The sequence below is a fragment of the Ischnura elegans genome, chromosome 3, assembly GCF_921293095.1.
Source record: "Ischnura elegans chromosome 3, ioIscEleg1.1, whole genome shotgun sequence".
Classification (NCBI taxonomy): domain Eukaryota; kingdom Metazoa; phylum Arthropoda; class Insecta; order Odonata; family Coenagrionidae; genus Ischnura; species Ischnura elegans.
In genome coordinates this window covers 51,855,868-51,877,677 of record NC_060248.1, presented here as the reverse complement: position 1 = coordinate 51,877,677, position 21,810 = coordinate 51,855,868, and the positions used below count along the sequence as shown (strand labels likewise).

At 36.7% G+C, this 21,810-nt stretch overlaps 1 protein-coding gene across 1 annotated transcript; it reads left to right on the top strand.

Annotated features, from left to right (window-relative positions):
- The first annotated feature begins 2,449 nt into the window (after positions 1–2,449).
- Positions 2,450–14,292, top strand: LOC124155786 (pre-mRNA-splicing factor CWC22 homolog). The gene is made up of 11 exons (XM_046529878.1): positions 2,450–3,682; positions 3,965–4,186; positions 4,502–4,631; positions 5,158–5,346; positions 5,779–5,929; positions 6,780–6,944; positions 8,680–8,897; positions 9,773–10,053; positions 11,147–11,248; positions 12,032–12,210; positions 13,747–14,292. Exons 1-11 carry the CDS (start codon positions 2,763–2,765, stop codon positions 13,929–13,931), a joined length of 2,742 nt encoding a protein of 913 aa, XP_046385834.1. The 5' UTR covers positions 2,450–2,762; the 3' UTR covers positions 13,932–14,292.
- Positions 14,293–21,810: the final 7,518 nt, after the last annotated feature.

Genomic DNA, 21,810 nt, shown 5'->3' with positions numbered 1-21,810 from the left:
GTAGCTGAAAAATTTTTAAATCTGAAATGTTGCTAATTCCGGAAAATAGCCTTGGCAGTCTTCGTACATCCCACCTGAAATGGGCTGTCAGTAAAAGGGTTAAACTTAATGCAGAATCTCTGGCCTCATGGGTAAGTGGATAAAAAGGCAAAGTTTGACATAGTCAAAAGAATTTGTTGTTTGACAGTCTACATAGAGGCCATATTAAATTATTTCTAAACCTTTTGTTATGATGTATGATCTTAGGTTTTCCTGGCTTATCAGTTGCAGAAAAGTTTCTCTGGTTTTCCACCGGTTGATGTCATCCATGTCTCCCGACGGTTCGATCAGCGACTTGTTGATCATCCTCAGGGGATCTTCCAAATGCCAGTCTTCGAAATTTGTCCAGTTCATATACACTCCATCCGTGGTCAGGTGTAACTGGATTGGTTCACACGTGTTGTGCTTTTCCTGCCATTTTTGTTGTATATAAGAGACTTCATTATTGGTCAAGAAGCATTGCTGATTTGGAAGACAGTGTCTCTGTTGAGGTTGTTGCGGTTGATGCGGATCTGAATGGCTTCCTTGACAAGGCGGTCCCAGTAGCCATGTGCCCGGCATAGCAGTTTCGTCTCCTTCCATTGTATGGCATGGTCTTTGCTTATGCTTGTGTTATGATGTTGGACATTATCACTAGTTTTATGGCAGTCAAGGTTTGATCTTACATAAATTAGACATTTAAATATATGTTGGTCAAACAATTTCATATTACCTAGCTCCTTAAATAATTGCTTACAATGTTGCCTTGCATTTCAATTGGTAATAATCATAGTGGGTCTCTTTTGTAAAATAAATAACTATTTTGCAGAGGAAGAATTTCCCCAAACCTTCATCATCCCTGCTTACTAAGTACCATAAAGAATCATGCTCAAATGTAAGTCCTAATGAATGGCTTCCTTACATCAATACTTTTATTCCCCTCTGTCAAGAGATTCACCCTTTTTAAGGAATGCCCTATTCGCTTTGTATATTCTACTAACTACATTCATCTTACTTCGTTCCATGGAAATTGTGGCTATACATAGGTATTCATAGACATTTAATGGTTGAAGAGTATCTTAAAGAAAAAATTTTATCTTCATCAAAACATTCCGATTAAAAACATTAGGATAACCATTGAACTGAGGAAAAAAATTTCCAATGCAATTTGAAAGTATTACTTGACAGTATTAGCACTAAACCAATAATTCAAGCTTTCCAGAATTTAAAACTAATGATGGACAGTAAATCTTAGGATTTTTTGGAAAAACTTAAAGAGAGAATGAAAAGAACACAAGGGTTTTCTGGGAATTGTCAGTGCATTAATTGTAGAAAGGAATACCATGTCATCAGTAAATGTCAAAGGCAAATCCTCCATCCTATCACATTTTATATTTCATGCAATCACTAGGAATACTGTGTATGCTGTATTGTACTTCTGTGTTCTTTGAGGCAATTATGTCCAATAAAAAATTATAGTGGGGGCAGCAGATCTATTTTTATGGCTGCATCACTAATGTTGGCTTCATAGCATTTGATTCAATATTATTCCAATCCGTCTTAAAGACAGAAAACTAAATGGAAAATCTGCCCCTTGATTGATGTTTATCATCATCTTCTTCATCCATTCAAACAATTCCATTTAGTATTCTATATAAGACATTATCTGATCGTGCGCTTTCCTTTTGGTTATATTTAGCCCTGATTTAGCCTTTCACGTGAGTTCCATATTAATACTGATGACCTTGAAAACTTTAACTGTATGATAAATAAATTTTAAAAATCATGAACCATTTACAATTTTGCACAGCACTTTGGGTTCATCTGCGTATGAACGTATGGCATGAATGGTAACGAAGTGAACTAATAATGTCACAATGGTCAGATGGATGAAATCAAGTGAGGTCATCCCTGTCAGCTGTTCATATGTTCATCCTCCAAAATACAGAAGATACAGGGAAACTTACAAAATAATTTGCACATCTAGAGAAGCATCCTCTGAAACTGTCAGTAGGCCAACTCAGCAAATCTGGATCCATGGCCATCTATGAGAAGATAATGACATAAAACAGACTTTAATATGTGTCAATTTATTGGCCATTATCTTTTCCTTAATCTCCATGCTTCAGTTAGACTACGATGTTGAGAAGATACGTCATTTTGTGCATATTCCAATGATGTTAACAGCGATCAGCGCTTAACTTTTATTCTTCAAAAATTCAGGCTGTAGAGGTTCGCGTCTCTTGAGATGGGTATGGCTCACCTTTCTCTCCCTTTCTAGGCGCCATAGGTCCTGATTTTATTTCTGTATGTAATTAGTACATTCCTCGTAATAAGTCTTCTCTTTCAAATTCAGCGCCTTAACATGCTACAACGCCAGTCGCCAGCAGTGGTCGCGGTCCCGAAGTAGATATGTCCGATATGTCGTTATTGCTTTGTTATACTAAAATTGTTTTGGTTTCGTCGCTTTCAGATCGTGTGATTGGCAGAAAAATGTCAAAAGATACTCATATTTCCCCCTGTAGATGAATATGTAAGTGACTTATACCTTGAGGGAAAGTTGTTTGTAGCCGTAATACTTTTTTTGGTGGCTAATCTACACAAATACGCCGAGACATTAGTCGTTCTTCGTTGGCTCTGTGAACGTCTTGCAACTTCATGTTTGTTACTTGCGTTTCTTGTGCCTAAGGGAATATTTTTCTAGCTATTCTATTAAAGCCTGGATTTCACAAGTATTGTATAAAATGAGCTCAGGGGGAGTGTTGGTGAAACGGAGAGAAGTTGATACGGAGAGTGGCTCAGAAGAAAGTGATGCATCTTCTACAAAAAGTGAAAAGAACTATAGGGAATCGAGAACCAAGCTTGGCAGTGCAGTTGTGGTTAAAGGTAATAATTCCTCTGATGATAAAAAGAGAGAAAGTAGATTAGAGGAAAAAAGTTCCAGTGGATCCAGAATCAGAAGTAGAGATCGAGGTCGACGCAATGAGCGACGTAGGTCAGATGGAGAAGACAGTGATAGAAGAAATGATTCTGTATCCGAATCTGAAGACCGACCACGTCGGAGAAGGGACTCATACGAGAAAGATGGTAGAAGTAGGCGTGATAAAGTGAGAGACCGAGAGGAAAGAGGATATAGGAAAAGAGACGAAGGTTACTGGAATTCATACATTCCTAGTGAACGCTATTACGGTGAAAGTAGAGGAAGTAACAGGAGTAGAAACAAAGATTGGGACTGGCGTAACAACAGAAGTGGCAGGAGGGAGGAAGGATGGTCTAGAGACGACGAACGTTTTCGGGATGAAAGTCGTTACCAAGAAGAAGAGCGAGGGAGGGGACATGATGGGGAACGAAAATCGGGCAAGAGAAGAGATAGAAGTTTATCAGAAGACAAAGAAAATGATCGCAAAAAAACTCGAGCCGATAAAGATGATTCGAGAGAAAAACAAGAAAACGTGGACAACGCCTCCAAAGGTAGAAGTGGGGAAGAAAATAGAAAAACAAATAAAGAAGAGATCACTGGTCCAGAAAGTGTGAATGAAGAACAGCCGAAACCAGCGGAGCCGAAGAAGAAGAATGTTGACATACTGACCACCAGAACTGGTGGAGCGTATATTCCACCAGCCAAACTCAGAATGATGCAAAAGGAAATCACCGACAAGAGCAGGTAAGTTCAATCTTTTATGGTTTGTATTCTTGTACGTGTATTTAATCACTATTTCAATAAATATTCGTTCTAAGTATCTTTTTTAAAAGTTTATTAAAAGACTGTCAGGCTGAAACTTGATGAATTAATAACAATTCACAGTAAATTTTTATATCACAGGTTTTTTTTACTGTTGTGTAGTTTCCATTAACCCGTTCAGTTTTACATCACCTGAATGTACTTGTAAAATTTGAATGTTGCTACCCTCCTTACATCTGCTTAATTAATTTTCAACATTTTCAGTGTGGCGTACCAGAGGCTGTCATGGGAGGCATTGAAGAAGTCTATTCATGGTTTAATTAACAGAGTAAACACTTCAAATGTAGCTCTCATCAGTATAAAACTTATGAGTGAAAACATTGTTCGTGGAAGAGGATTGTTGTGTAGATCATTAATGCAGGCCCAAGCAGCATCCCCTACTTTCTCTAATGTCTTTGCTACATTAGTATCAATTATAAATACAAGGTATGTTTATAGCTTTTCCCTGAAAGGGCTGTGTTGGAATGGGTTGTCTCAATAAAAGGCTCATAAATGGGAAATTCAGATTAAAAGGAAAAAAATACATTCATCTGGCTCTGATTTACTTATCAAATAAATCTCTTTTTCTCAAATTAAGTCAATTTGAATGCAATAAAACCTTCTTTCTTAGACCATTTATTTGCCTTAGTGCCTGTCCCTAAAATTTATCGTATTCTAAAGAAAATGCTCATTTAGATTGAGTGCTCGCTACATATCTTCAAAAACACGGTGCGGTACTTGACTGTGGCATGTCTGTTTCAGGTTTCCTGCCACTGTTGAACTTCTTATTCAAAGATTGGTGGTACAGTTTAGACGATCGTTTCGTCGAAATGACAAAGCTTCTTGTATCAACACGGCAACATTTCTGGCACATCTTATTAATATGGATGTGGTAAGTGCATATACATAGTCCAAAAATGGTTTCACAATTGATTCAGTCATTGAAGGAGTATATGATTAATTGGCCTCTTTGATATTAAGTATTAACACCAGCTGACTAGCAAATTATGGAGGGTTAGCTGGACCAAATTGATTTTATTATACTCTTGTTTTTATAAGATTGTGAAGCTGTGAAATGTGTGTTTCCTGTGTACAAGTTTTGGCATTTTTTTCTATGAATTATACCTCATAGTAAATTATTTAAATAAATATTATACATCTAATAAGTAAAAAAATAAAAAGTCAAGTTACATCAAGTTAAATTGCTGTTAATTAGGTTTTTTTTTGTGTTTTAAGTTCACTCCTTTCTTCATTATGAAGCTGTCAAAATGCTTTGCCCCCAAACTAAAGTTCAGTATATTTTTATAAATGTTAGGGAAGAAACAATCTATCCATTATTGCTAATTGATTATTAATCTTGATAAACCTTTTGTTTGCAGTAACAAATTCTAATTACTCCACCATTTTATTAAATATAGGTTCACGAAATTTTGGCCCTTGAAATCCTGACTCTGTTGGTTGAGAACCCAACAGACCACTCAATTGAAGTGGCCATTTCGTTTCTCAAAGAGTGTGGACCCAAGATCCAGGAAGTGTCTGCTGCTGGTTTGGCTGCCGTTTTTGATTCTCTGCGTCACATCTTGCATGAGGGCCAATTGGACAAGAGAGTAAGGTTTATAAGGTTTTTTGGTGAAAAGATTTTATGAATGTCTTTTGTTATGATATTCTAATAGGCATTAAATGCCTATGTTTCTAAACATTTTTCCTCGGATATTAACTCCCCAGACTATCTTACAAGGAGTAGGGCTTATTTCCTGCTGTGATCATACTCCAGCTTAACAATTATTGTTTGCAACCTGCCAGAAAAATTTAAGGTGTTCAGTTTTCCATGCATGTGCCCTAATTATGAAATGTAGCACTAATTACGATAGGGAAAAATGATCCCCAAAAAGTTTTGATCAGATATCTCATTTCTATCGTTCAGTTCACTCAGTAAATAGGACGTATCCCTAGTTGTCTGTGACTATAAGAAGAAGTTTTCATATTCTGATTTCTAGTTTTACTGTAAAGTAATGTGATAGGATTTGTTTTGATTTCAGGTTCAATACATGATTGAAGTGATGTTTCAAATGAGAAAGGAGTTCAGCAAAAAGCAAATCGTTCCTGAGGAGCTTGATCTGGTAGATGAAAATGATGTAAGGACCCACGTTGTCACATTAGAAGATGCAGTGGATCCTCAAGATATTTTGAGTAAGTGGTTTGATGCTGTAGAGATATAAATGTTTGCGTAATCTTTTCCATGCGACCAGATTTGAATCCATATCCAGTGTCCTGGTCTATGTATGAGGTCACATTGCATCACAACCATTCCATGGGGCTTTATTGTGCAATATGGTGGTAATCATTTACTGATTAACACCATATAACACTCTTCCTGCTTCCGTTAAGGAAGTTCAAATTTTCTTGGGCAAGTTTTTTTGCCTTTTATGTATATCAGGATGCAAATGTGGTATGTATTTGGTGTAGTATTAATCCTTTATAAGTGCCTATATCTCTTTTGTGCAGGCAACTAGCTTACTATTTAAAGTTTTTTACCTCTTCAAATTTTTTTAAATACATTTTTTCAGGATAAAATATTATGCTTTTCCCTTATCTTTATGTCCTATAATTGCTATTTATTCAATATATAGTTGTAATAATAAGTTTCATTCCATATTTAACTATTATTATACATTTACATTTTGTGTCACATAGGACTATTGTCAGGCATCTATGTTTTCTGGATATACATGTATATGTATGCCTTTGATTGAAATGTTCCATTCTCAGTGTGAATTTTATTGTTAGTCTTTAGATTGTGATGTGGAGGATAAATTTCATTTCCATTTTGTAATTTTTGTTGTTCTTTCTGTTGTTGTTCTGTTCTTTCTTGCCTTTTCCAGATTACCGTAGTCATTCATAATTTATTGTAATTATGAAATTTAGATTTTTTTACAACATAATTATGTATGTGATTGCACTCCTCAATGGTGATAAAGGTGCATTCAAGTATTGAAATGGATACATTTTGAAATTCATTTGCATTGTGTTCTCTTTCCAGATGTTTTTAAATTTGATCCAAATTTTGTGGAAAATGAGGAGAAATATGTTGCTTTGAAAAAGGCTATTATTGGAGACAGCAGTGATAGAAGTGGCTCTGAGGATGAAGAGTCTGGTGAGGAGGAGGAGGATGATGAAGACGAGGAGGAAGAGGAAGGGGGAAAGGGTAAGTTATGGCATTTAATTGTGATGTTCTCATTGAGGTCTAACCAATTACAATACCCACTCTCCGATTAACACTCCTAATTTGTTCCATGAAATGGGATTGCTAATTGTAACATAGCTATTTGAGTCATCAAATTTCATGAGGGCTAATGCTATGGGGCTTAATTTGTCTGTGAGATGTCACTTTCACGTGTGTCATTCTGTGGTAATTTTGTTATGTTTAATCCATGTAAAAATACTTAAATATCATTTATAGACTACATATATTTCAATGCAATTGTTAGACATTTTTCCAATTAGTGATTAAATAGTGTCAGCTATTGACCAGTAGGCTTTCTTACAAGCCATATGTAGATGAATTTGAAGTATTTTCGCAAATGAAATTGTATTATAATAAATTTAATCTTCAAATCGTTATTTAACAATCCAATAGTGTCTTTTAATGCTTTGAATAATAGTAATATGAAGAAACAAATTAACTTGTAGCGAAAACAATTTTGATTCAGGCTAAGGGGACATGTAGCACAGTGATTTCTGCACATTGCAGAATTCACAAGATTGTTAATGTGGAACCTAAGAGCAGTATACTTTAACAGGATTTTAAAATTTGCCGAACAGCACTAATTGCTAGAATTTCCTTCATTTATTATTATTGTTACACATTGCTGCAAGTAGGTTATTGCCTGGTGGCAGCATTATATTTACACACATGTATAACAAATTTACCTAGATCTAATAACAAAGTAAGAAACAGAAAATTACAACAGCGTTAATGGCGGAGTGGGTGTCGATAAATATCTTTTTGTCCTCGAGCTTACACTTCCTCCTTATCCCACCTGAGAGCTCATTATAATGGATTCAATTTTTTAAAAGATGTATTGGTAAAATTTCACAGCTTTCAGTTCCATAATCAGTGTTTCACATTGCTTCCAAAGTTGCTTCAGGGCTACATCCCTATAAAATGCCACTTCACTCAATTTTATAGCTAATGACCAGGTTTAATTTTTATAATTTCAAATAAGAGAATACGCTGACTGCCATTTTACTTTGAAAACAATCTTACTGTCATCATAATAGGTCCTACCAGTTAAAATTATAAAAATACCCCATTGTTTTCCTTTTATCAGAATTTTTCTTTCCTCAGTCTACGACATCCTTTCAGAATTTATTACATCAATTTGCATTGATTTTGGTGCATATTATGCGGCTTCTAATTGTGGAGGCTATTGTAAATTTTGTTTGAGGTGCGTGGTGCAAAATCGGCATAAGTTATCTCAAGTTGCTTGAAAAGTGTGAGTCAAAGTATTAAATCCTACTTTTAGAGGGCAACATGATTTTTTTTAGTTTTTTGACTTTTATATGGAACTTTGGAGTCGAGGACAGTATTGCAGAGTCCATGGGAATGTGAAACATTGGAAAGCGATTGAAAAAAAGGGTGTTAGACAAATTAGGCTTATGTTCCACCCAGTTCCTTATGTTTATCATGTTTATTTGTCACCATTTATGAAGTGAGAAATTAGAATAGTTCTTTACAGTAAAGGTTATCTTCCATCTCTTTTTTTTGCCATTTGCTATGTTAATGAAAGCTGTTCCCACTAGGTTATTAGTTGAGATATAATCTTTCATCTCAAATGAAATATAGTGATTTGCACATGTGTGGGCATGATTAATTTTTGTATCCTTCATGGGAAATATATTTTCATCATGCAATTGTATTCATTTTTCTGTCTTTTCAGCATCCAGTGAAATAGTTGATAACACTGAAACTAATCTTGTTTCTCTGAGAAGAACAATATACCTTACCATAACTTCGAGTTTGGACTTTGAGGAATGTGCACACAAGCTGTCTTGCTTACAACTTCGACCAGGTCAAGAACCTGAGCTCTGCCACATGTTTCTTGACTGCTGTTCTCAACAACGAACGTATGAAAAATTTTATGGGCTGCTGGCACAGGTATTAATGGATTCATTTACGTAATGCTTATTAATGATAATCATTAAAAAAATGCAAACTAGGCAAAAATGTCTTATTGAGGTGTGCAAGATATCTACCTGTCATCAATGCCTGGTCTTTTTCTTCAGGCATATTATTTTATAAATGTAAACTCACCTTAATGACTGCCTCCATACTGTTGTCTCTTGCATAATTGGCCACATTTATCGTCAACCCAACTTACATATATGTTGGATATGTATATAAGCACTTTATTCCTCCACTTTTGGTGGCCATATCCATATCTATTGACTATTTGACTATCTTTTGACTTCCAAGGTTATTGGAAGAGAAACCGATGCTTACGCTCCTCGTTAGGATAAAAATTCATTATTTGTACACATAGCTGAGTTGAAAAATAACTAACCATAAATAATCACATTCAATGTGCGAGCACCTCTGTAAGCAGCAACGCTTTTCAAGAACAGACTTGCATATTTTTTAGGGAGCAATGCTATGTATCCTTTCATTTTAATGGCCATCTTGTTCTCCCACTGTTTTTTGGCCCTAATGATGGCTGATAGATTTTACTATATGAGAAATCATCTCCTTCACATTGATTTAAAAATTAAGATCGGCCACTTTTTTCATGCCTGTGGGTCATCTGTTCAATTTGGTAGGTCTGTCTGTGCCATAGGTTGTCGAACTCCGGTTAAGGACATTTGGTGCAAAGAATCAGCCTGTTAAGAACAATCTAGATTGATGAACCAATAAAAATGTGTTAGCTGATATAATGACTGGATTTTATCATCTACTTCTTGATTAATGATGTGAGCATTTATTCAACCAATTGAAAAGTGCAAGGAGTAAATATTTGTTTTATTTTCCCATTGCAGAGGTTTTGTCAGATGCGGAAGGTTTGTGTTGGAGCATTTGAGCAAATATTCAAGGACTCATATGAAACAATCCATCGTCTTGAAACTAACAAATTGAGGAATGTTGCTAAATTCTTTGCTCACCTTCTTTTCACCGATGCAATTTCTTGGGATGTCCTGAGCATAATTCAGTTGGACATGGAACACACCAATCCATCTTCTCGGATCTTTGTTAAAATATTATTTCAAGAACTATCGGAGTACATGGGGCTGCAGAAGTTAAATGAGAGAGTCAAGGACCCGTGAGTAAAAGTTTTGTCTAATTCTGTCTTTGAATTTTGGTTTACTTGCAGCTAGGTTTACTGTATAAATTTATATTATGAACTGAAATTTCATGCTGTAAAGCAGGAATATTAAAATGATATTTTTTTTTCATTATTCTACTTCAAATTGTGTCCAGCCTAAAGTGAATGTATATTTCGTTAACTCTCTTCACTTGTGTTGTAAAATAATCGTAGTCTTCCAAGGACATGGATCACTGGGATAATTTTAGTGGAAGCACTGCGTGGTACTCTTTCTGGAAAATGTTAATTGCACACAGATGTATAAGCACTTAGAAATTTTAAGGTTGTCACTGTAGGAGTTCACTGATGGGGATGGAGAAGAGAGGGGAATGGAAGGGGAGCTCTTGTTTGTTCGCAAGCAATTTTTAATGTGAACTTACTTCCATGTTTCTCGTGAAAACCTTTAGCATGATTTTCTGACACAGTTAACTAGAAGAAATTCTGGGGAATACTTAAGTTGTGTTTTTCTCTCTGACTGAGGTTTGTCCCAAATACATTACTGTTCCTATCTTAATATCTGGTGGTCACATTAGTTAGATTATCTTTCTGTGCATCAAAAAACAAAAAAAATTTAACGTCTGGGGCTTACAAGAAATGTCTTTTGTGACTGTTGATGAAATATCTATATTAATATTTAATATAGATATTTAAATATTAATATAGATATTTCATCATATAGATATTTCATTATAGGTAATAATTAACTATAGACTTCAGCAAAAAATAAAGCTTGCATGTGCTAGGTTGAAGGTCTGATGTATGCACGTAATCTTCATTTCTAAAAGCCTGAAGAAGAGATAACGTGCTGTGGGATGTAGGCTCCCATGATTCTCATGGCCTAAACATTTTCCTTGATTTTTCTAGATCCATGGAGTTTTTCCTGTATATTTCATGTATTTAATTATTATTTTGTTATGATAATTGTGTTGAGTCTTTTACTTTGGTCAGAGTAGTTGAATTTCGTATACTAATGCAAAGGAATTATAGATTGTGGACAAAAGTTTTATATTCCATGTATTTGATGCATAACTTTGTGGTACTCTAATTACAGGACCTTGCAGACAGCATTTGAGGGTCTCTTCCCACGTCATGATCCCAAGGACACTCGCTTTGCCATCAATTTCTTTACCTCCATTGGTTTGGGTGGGCTCACGTAAGTATTTTTCATGTTTAATGATTTTAAATCATGTGATTTTTCACTTATTCCATCCTAACCCTGAAAAATCTTGGAAATAGCAAAAATAATAGGCTGCTTCTTAATGAGGGATAAATTTGTTTACCCAATCAGTATAATATTTGGCAAATTTTATTTCTATTTTAAATTCTGATATTCTTTTTTTATTTTTGTTTAGTCATATAAATATTTTTTGAAGTTTTGCAATTCACTGTTTAATATTTGCTCTGATAGTATATAATTATGATGACAGTTATTGGCTATTCTTGGGGTATTATAGCAGCTTTTTATGGAGGAATTTCCTCATTCAATCTTGTACATTATGATATTAAAACTTCATTTTATGTAAAAGTGCCACCTACAGTTGAGGGCCTCAAATCCGGAATCCAGAAACATGGAAAACCAGAAATCCGGAACGTTGGAAAATTCCTCTGCGTAGTGTTTTGACTTGCCACCTCTTGGCAACACTTTCGAGCCTTGTTCTGGAACGAGTACGAAGTTAACACATGCTATGAACATACGCTAACAACCTAGGCAGGGACACGAAGGGATCTCAAGTATTGGGCACAAGATACTGAATGCGTCCATAAATTAATTAATTAACAAAATATGGAAGCATTCCAGAAATCCAGAAACCCTTTGGCCACAAGATTTCCAGATTTGAGGTCCACAGCTGTACTTGATTTTTAATTCAATTTTTAGCCTTCACGTTAAAAAGTGGACTAAATTGTAATGGCATGTCATTTATTGTATATTTTTCAGTGATGAACTTAGGGAGCATCTGAAGAACCAGCCCAAAGTTCAGACTCTTGCTGAAGCACTTACCTTAAATTCATCTTCATCGTCATCCTCATCTTCTTCATCAAGCTCCAGTGACAGCAGTAGTGACAGTGATTCATCTGATTCTTCATCCACATCATCTGAATCTTCATCTTCTTCTGGTATGTTACATTGAATATTTATCATTTTAACTATCTCTGAATTTTTTGTTTTATTGTTGAACAATGGCCATCTATTACCCTTCTCTTTCTAAAAGGCTTTTGATTCCCATTTGTGTGACCCTGTTTTATTTTTGTATAATGACAGAGTTTTGAGTGGTGAATTGACCGTAGTCACATCTTTCATTCATGTATAAATGTGATTACGAATTAGCGATAGAATGTTTAGATTGGGTAAAATAAATATCCTGTGCTGGATGTTTTCACATTGGAATAATCTTTAATTGCATGGCAGTTGAAGTTATTTTTAAAAGGAGAAAATTTAACTTTATGTTTTATTGAATGGTGGAGTATGAGTTAATATGTACAGTAGAAACCAGATAAGTTTTCAGCTCTAAGAAGTTTGATTTTCAAGTCCGAAATAAAATCCCATAAATTTTATGTTAATTTTTCCTCGTTAATAAGTTCCCGCATAACACGTTCACCGCCAGGCAGGTCATAGTGACCAGAAATGAAACTTCCCATCTCACCGTGCCAATCTAAAGCCTTAATCACACCATCTTTTTTTCCATCCCTCTGAGAGATAGCTGCAGCGATAGCTTACTACATCATTAAAATTCCATCAGCAGCACCACAGTTTAACCCTTGGGCTGCGGGAGTCATGATTTTAGCTGCCAGTCAGTGCAGAAGAGACCCTCTGTGCAGGAGGCACCCCCTGCCACGATGGCTGGTCTGGTAGAGTTAAGTCCCTTAGCGATCCTTACGGTGAGGGAAAGTGCCCAAGTGCAAGATATCCAGGTAGCAATATAAATTTTGGGTAAATGCCGCAGTCTGCGTGCAAAACATATAAAAACGTTCCCACACTCTGAGGGTTAATGCCATGCACATAAGGTCAGGCCGGTTGATGAAGGGCTTCAAACCTACTAATCCTATGTCATTTAGAAAAAAAAGTGTGTATTTTTCCTTGAATGGCATAACTTGCTTGCATTTTGCAAAATAACATAAGTTTGGAGGAAAGGTAAAATCTCAATTTGCATCTATTCTGAACCAGTTGTTTTGTATATTTTCTCTCATGTCTGCAGGTGTTTTTTTTCTCAGGTAGGTCTGAAATTTTGCTTGGTAAACGTTAGGCCTTTTATTGCAGTGATGTTTATTATCTGATTACAAAAATATTTTGTTCTAGAAAGCCTAATAAAAGTCTCTTGAGTGAATTAGAAATCTAAATACTGTTTTGAATATGTACTTCTTAAACTTTTATTTGTTTTGCAGTTTTTGGCAGTTCTTCATATTTTTTTCTCTTTTCAACATTGTGACTGTTGTAAAAGCAGTTTTTGAATTGACAAGCTTCTCTTTCTCTTGCAGGTGCTTAAATTTACCTTGTAACAATATATGTATGTGTCATACTGATCTAAATAATATTTTATAATATGGTCGATGACCTGCAATAATTGTACCCCATATTTAGTACAGCAGAATAGTTGAAAATTTTGTGTTTCACGATTTATTGAAAGGAGTTCTAATAGTTGGTTACTGTTTCAGCTGAGTCTTCAGGATCCGATGGGAAGGGAAGGAAAAAATCAAAGAAAAAGAGACCAAGTGTGAAGAAAAGAAGCCGTGAAAGTAAGAAAAAACCCTCAAAGAAAACAAGTACAAAGCCTGACAAGAAGAAAGCTAATCTTAAAGATAGGAAGAAAGAAAGAACTAAAAGAAAAAGCAGTTCATAAGTTTGTGTATGTGTGAGTGCTAAACAGTTTTGTACCTAATTGTTGAACATAGTGATTGGTAATTACTTGAATATTTTTCATGTTCTGGTTAGCATGAAAATTTTTTATGAATTGATTGTGAAATAGAGGCTAATAAACAACTACTTCTGTCTTTTGCCACCTAGATCCTTGCTTGGTGTCTTATCATGTACCCATTCAAAGTCTATGTCCAATAGTATTCCTTTTTATTGTTGGAATCAAGTTTCAAGGAAAATAATAAGCCAAATCATCAGGCTAGGAGATACTTTTTTGTTATGAGAAAGTGAATTAAGGAGTTCACTTCACTCTGATGTCCAAGGGCAATAAAATTTTTTAAATCCCATCTTGTACTTCTGTTCAAGAATATCCATTGTTTTATTGAATTCTAGAAGTAACATTTTATGCAGCTTATTTTGCAATAGCTATGAACTGTGAGTGTCATGCTACTAAGAGGAAAGGTCGCACACACTCTAGAGATCTGTTTACATGATACATTAACATGCACAAGTTATGCCCGTTTGCATGAATGATTTTTGTGGACCGGAGCGGAACATGTACAAATGCATGAACCAAATTAGAGCAGGTTCCATAGGTTCTATTATCTGTTCATGCATTTGCACAAGTTGGGTGGCTAGACGATGCATTTTCGTGTTCATTCTCACTTTCGTACATTTAGACATTAACTCATACTGGTTAATGTACCGTTTAAATAATTATTTCTTATAAGATATGAGTTATACCCATAAAGTGAGAGCCATTTCATTTTAGCGTCACTGAAGCATTGCTGTCAGTCCTCCACATCTACTAGGAAGTATTTGTCAATGAGGGTGGCTGAGTTTGAAACTTTATGTGTAACAATTCCTATAGTTGTGAAATAAAAATTGATGGACACATAAAGGTTTAGATAGCATGTTGAAACCTTGACCAACATAGGTTAAAAAAAAATCCTCTCCCCAAGAGGCCCCTCCCTTCCGCCTCTACCCATGATGTGTCATCCACCATGTGGCTTGATGGACTCCCCCTTCTACTTTGACCCTACCCCAAACAGCTACCCATCATGGCCCATCATTTCAAATGATACCTTATACAAGCAGCTACCTCAACCATGCTGGCATACCATGCAGACAATCATGGAAGAAGTATCCTTGATGCCTGACACTGATCCCTTTACAAGGATGTGCACATCAGGACCGTAACAGGTTGCATGAGAGGCACTTAGCAAACAATGTTCCCCTTATTAACTACCAACATTAACCACACATGTGTCCTCATTGAAACCTTGCAATTTTTCGTCTATCTCCATTTCAAGAGTGAACTTCAAGTATGCAGCAGACCTGTCACTGTTTCACGGAATAGCTGTGCTGATCATGCTGGGTGGTGTGTTCCCCATCATCCCTGGCTATTCCCGCTTAGCTCCCTTCGTCTCTCATTCTTTCCTGCAATACTCCACTGTCCCTGTCACACACTTTGCCTACCATGTTGGGTGTCCATTCACTGGATGCCTTAGCCATCTTGATGCGTCCATCCTGGGATGGTTTTGTCCCCTGCATCCCTTGAACAGCTTTGCCATCCCAGTTACAATTGGAGACTTCTCCTCTCTCATTGCTCATCCATTCCCACTGAGAGGGGCTGCACTCTCTGCGTCCCAGTTACCTTGGAAGGTATCGTCATCCTCGTTGCATGCTCAATCACATTCCCTGCCTACTCCTGGAAGTTTTTCCCATTTATTCCTCTTAGTTTCCCATGAGAACAGTGATCCATCTAATGTCTCTTCCAGCTCTGAGTCTCCAGGAAATATGTATTATGGAATGGTTTTCTTGACCCATCTGGGGTTAAAACATCAGAAAATACATGAGACTTATGTTGAGATACTTTTAGACCATTGGTAGGGCTCCAAGATTATGGTAAATAAAAGCTTCATTAAGGGGTATAAAAATCAGTATTCGTATAAAGTCAGTTAAAAAGATCCATTTTGTGGTAAAAGCAGTAAGAAAGTCGTTGAATAAAACATCCTTTCCAAGAACAAAAATGAACTTTTATTGACCTAAATGCTAGTAAGCAACACATATCAAAGCAGGAAATACCAATCACAAGGTAGTGCACAATTTTGACGCTTAGATAATGACTTCAATAGAAAAATAACAATACATAAAAACTTCAAACTTAACTGAGCAACTGCCTTGCGTAAAAATAATGATCAGTCTAGTGTGTGTCAAACAAATTGCTCATGCTGACCCTGAATGCTTTTCTCCTATCATCGAGCAGAAGCCTGCTCAGCCTAGAGTAGCAAAGAAGTAAAACAGCTTTGATTTTTTCTTGAAAATATAGCCTTTCGCACGTTTTCTACGAGGGTGGAGTCATTTTTCAGAGCATTCTTTGAGGCGCCTCTTCTTGCCTGTGCATTCTTTGCTGCTTACGCAATCTGTTGTGCTTGGGGTGTGTTGCAATGAGGTATGAAACCCATACCTGAGTGCCCAGGTATACCAAATCACTCACGCAGTCAGGGAGGTGGCCAGCTCCAATGCACATCGAGGACTAGCGCTCACTCCTCCAGAATGTATCCTTCTCTCCATAGTACTATCGACCGCTTTGCGAGCTCAACTTCACGACACTTGTGGGAACCAGATTGTTTAGTTGGAAGGGAAAAATAACTCGTTAATGGCGGCGTAGCGATGTAGATAATAACGTTTCAAGTGGGAGTTTTTGAGATGAGGTAATGCAACATCGTCGAGAATCCGCAATTTAAATTCGCAGCTTCAACTTAAATCGCGGATTTGGTTTAAGGAAAGCTATTTCTGATTGTTTGAAATTTCAAAGTAGCGAAATTATCATAAAATCCTGTCAATATCGTGGAAAAAATCGCAGAGAAGCCAAAAACATTAAGTCGCGTAAAAACTGAAAATGTGCCAAAATATAGCAAAATTTGGCGTTCGTGAAAATCATGGAGCCCTTACCTTTGGTCATTAATAATCTAATATTTTTGCTCTGCAGTGAATTTACGAGTCTAAGGAATAATTTTTTGCGTAAGTACAGTAAAACCCCTCTTTTACACTTTTGAGGGGGACAAGGAAAAAAAGTGTAAAATCGAGGTTAGGCACAATTTAATTAAAAATAACCCCTTTAAATAGTTAAATGTTCTATTTTTCATATGGATCATGTTCTAAATGAATAGTAAGTATAAAACCTTTAATTATGATAACAAAAAATTCTTTACTTGTACTGAACTCTCAGTGAGGTAGATCATACAAAACATCAGTCTTCAGAAAGAGATCCTTTAACACAGATAATTGCTGATAAATAAGAAAAACGGATAAACATATTCCATTAACTCTATAAAATTAAAAAAATCTTTTAAAGTAAAAATATTTTAATCTTTGAACAAACTAAAAAAAATATTCGACTTAAAATCCATTTAACATTTAATTAAAAACAATATGTATCAACCTTAACTCTCAAAAAGTCTTCTTAAAATTGAAAGCAAATAATTTTATATCACCGAGTTTAAATTCAATATTCTGGGATGAATTCAGTGATGAAAAAAGTAGCACCATTACAATATGTTCTTTTAATTAGCCTTCTTCTGGAAATATTCCATTATCTTAGTTTGATTGGTCATTTTATTTGTGTAAATTATTTCTACTCTTTTTTTCTATGATGCCCAACAGCTCTAATTCTCTCTCATTTCCTGCAACAGTTGGTAAATGTAGCCTTAGTGCACTTACAGCAGATATAGCATTGATTGTGCTTTCTTTTGGCATTTCTGTATCATCATCCTCCTCCTCACTTGTCTTGATATTTTTAAAACATCTGGGATTTTTGGATTTTCCTATGACAAATTGCCTTAACTTTTCACTACCATTAGCATTAGCACCTTACAATATGTACTGTTAAACGCACTTTGCTATGCTTCCCACCATGGCAAGATTCACCTCTAAACTCTTAAAGTCTTATGGGGAAGTGTATTGAAAAAAAGGCCCGTCTCATCAAAATTGAAAATGTCTTTTGGAACATACCCTTCTATATGCTCACATAAACAATGTTCCTTCCACTGTGCTACTGTTTGGGGAACAACACTATTGGACTCACCACAAATTGTTTTGTATACAACATTATGCCTAGTCTTAAACCTGCTTAACCATCCGTTTGAAGCCTTGAAGTCTTTAATTCCCAGCCTCATTACCACATGTTGTGCTTTTTCCTTCAAAATAACTCCACTGATGGGTATGTTCGAGGACCTGGTGCAATGAAACCATTCTTTTAAAATTTCTTCTAGTCTATCATATTTCGAGTACTTAACATATTTTCTAGAGATGGGTCGAATAGCAGATTTCTCAAACTCGAATATCGAATTCGAATATTAAATCATTGCTCGAATATTCGAATACCTCGAATACTAGAATTGCACAAAGCATATTATTTCTTTAAGCTTCTTATTTCTTACTAAGTTTCTATTTCCCTCGATGAATGTATAAATAAAAAGGTATACAGTGGAACCTCTATCTATCGTTTTTCAGGGGGACGAAAAAAACGATAAATGCGGGAATGTTTGACTAGGTTGCCTATGCAGCAGGAAACCCAGGATTTTGGCGAGTAATTAAGATTTCCTTTAAAGGATTCAAACCGGAATTTAGCTGATTAATGGAATATTTTAATTTTATGGAAACAATTTGGGCTTATAGTTGATTCAACTAACATCTCTTTCAAATATCCTAAGGGGACACACCACCTCGCAAAAAAATGATTGCATGCCATCTCGGCTTTTACACTGCTACGATGGATTTCTGTCTGATGTATAGTATGTTCTTATCTACCCAACTCCATTTCTGCAACACGCCGATCTGATACTCGGCTTCATCCAACTTCTTATTTTCAACAGGTAGCTCGCTTTACCCCCACTCCTACTGTCAAGTGCTAGCGGACAATCCGAGGCGTTTTGCAAAATACAGGCGCTTCTCCACCGGATTTTCTTCAATTATTTTCAGTCCATCTTTGGAAGTTCTCACGAGATAAGCAGATGAATTCGAATTGCTAGCGGGGAGAAACCAAATATCCTGAGAAAATATCCCTTCGACTGTGACAATAGAGATTTATAGCATTACTCATAAATAGGGTAGTTTCCTTCATCAAAGAAAACGAAAGGCATTGATTGCGATTCGTTACCCACCATTAGTGTATTCATAATACACAAATTATTTGGTTTTTGAAATACCGGTTTAGACGAATGGCAAGGGTCAAATTTTATCCTCATTTGAAAAGGGTCAGATTGGCGCCCATGCGATTCCACTCCACGTGACGTCACAGGGACCTAGTTTCTACACGAGAGGATAGGAGTTATACATCGTCTGAGGTTACCAATGCATGCATGAGGCACAGAGCTCAGGGAAACATGTCTTAATAATCAACTATTAAAACTGGCTAAGTTCGGAAAGTTTCCTTCGTTTGATAAGGTATTAATAAACCTTTTTTAAGCCAAACGCTACCATCCAGCAAGGTACTCAGCTATCCGCTAGCATCCTGCGACGTATCAGCGCTAAGCCTCGCCTCAAGGTCACCTCACCGGGCGGGAGGGGGAACCAGAAATACGACGTACGGAGATATTTCCCGGCATTCATACTTAAGCGTCGCGTTTTCGCGCGCTTGAAAATGTTCACTTTTCATTTAATCGCGAAAAATAGATGTTGTCATTTAAAAATCTAAAAGCGTGAAATACGTACTCCAGGAGTAATAATCTTTCGATTAAAGCAATAAAAAAATTATAGGAAACCACCCTATTGTGACTTGATATATATTTTTGGAAAAAAATACCGCATCAACTTCCGAGAAGCTCTGCTGCTCATATTGAGTCTCGCCAGAATGCTAAGTCTCCGTCCTATTTTGACATTTATTTCTTTGAGTAAAATGCTTAAATAAACTCAGAAATACGTCGTGTTTGATCTTATTCTTTTTGAAATTACGCGAACATTACTAATATTTCAATCCAATAAAGGTGTAGTATCAACTGACGAAAGTCATTGTTAGACACCTTTTGTGCTAATAGATGACTCATGCAGCGGTTGACCTCCACAGAAATGGGGAACTTCGAAGCTGGTAGGAAAAAAAAGGTCAATGGGGGAGAAAAGGGAGGGCCCGAAACACGTTTCTATTGTTCTCGTGTAACTTGGTATTTTTTCGAAGCTAAGGTCTTCGTAATATGATCCCTGCGCGAGCTGTGACCTTTTTTTTGTTTCGAAGAAGAGGAAAGCCTCAGAGGGGGGGCTAGTGCTGAATGGAGGGGGATACCGGATCTTGGGAAATGCGCTAATGTAAGTATCCCTACTCATGCAGCAGTTGACCTCCAGAAATGGGGAACTTCGAAGCAGGTAGCCAGAAAAAGTTCAGTGGGTGAGAAAAGGGGGGAGGGCGTGAAACACGTTTTTATTGTTCTCGTAACTCGATATTTTTTTCGAAGCTAAGGTCTTCGTAATACGATCCCTGCGCGAGCTGGGACCTTTTATTTGATTTCGGAGAAGAGGAAAGCGTCAGAGTTAGAGGCGAGTGCTGAATGGAGGGGGATAGCGGATCGTGGGAAATGCCCTAAGGTTGCTATCCCACGGCACTGAGGTTCTCCTGGTGGGGGGAATCGGGGATTTTCGGATTTTTTCACCCGACCATTTTCGGTTCCCCTCGTCGAACTCTTTTCACCGCTCAAATCCACGAATTTGATGTAATTCGTCAACTTGCGTAAAACGGCGCTAAACGACTACAGTTCTCTACATTTTCCCGAGTCAACTACCAACGACGTGCGTGCGACAGTGTATGACGCGAAATTCAAAGTATTCGAGGTATTCGAGACGGTATCTTTAGCATAACTATTCGAGACCTCGAATATCGAATACTTTCTAGTATTCGAGTATTCGCGGATACTATTTCGCACATCTCTAATATTTTCGCCTCTTTGCAATGGGTCCGCAATCCACTGCACTGGTTTCTATGTTTTTGCGAGTTTTAATAACAGTGTTTAATGTGGACATTGGAATCCAAAGTTCTTTGGCAAGGGAAACGCGTGAGCCTACACATGCACGAGTCAACTCTTCCCAACATTTTTATTTTATCTTCTATTGAAAAATTTTTCCTCTCATTTCTACGCCATTCCGTATTAGATTCACGTTTATTGACGCTGTCGCGAAAAAAAGCAGGGAAAAGGAGATTACGATTAAAACGACTTTAAAATTAATCGAAGAACTTGGTAATAATGTACGCGAAGGAGAACGCCCAGTGCGTGGATCATCACGAGAATGACTACGAGTATAAACATAGCGTCTATATTTGTAACTACGGTGCTTACAAGTGAAGTGGAAAACCTACAATACTTAAAAAGAAATTTAAACTTCGCAAAAAACCTGTCTCCGGAAATCCCGCGATAGTGGTCAGAAACAGATGAAGAAGGAATTATTGTAGTAGTTCAAAGAGGCCGTATTAATGATAGTGGCGCTGGTGACAGGTACGCCAAAAAGGCAAGGAGGTTGTAAATACAACTTCCTTTCCTATATTTGCAACCTTCTTGCAAAAAGGTTATCCCTGCCTCCGATCTCTAAAACTCTTTCTTCTTGATTACGGTGCGCTATCCGCCATGTTCCCTTTGGCGGCCTGGCGTAAATAGCGGGTCATTTGAAATATCGTCAGCGTAAATGCGGGGAAGACTTAACATTGTAGAGATACTTAAATCATCGGGACTCGACGAAAATGTCGCAAATTGCGGGAAAACGTAAATTGCGGGGGCGTAAAAGCGAGGTTCTACTGTATATCGCTCGAGTTTCTCCATTTCAGTTTTTCCTGCAGGGAATAAAGGATGGAAAGTCGGGGTTTTCGGAATTTTCAGAAT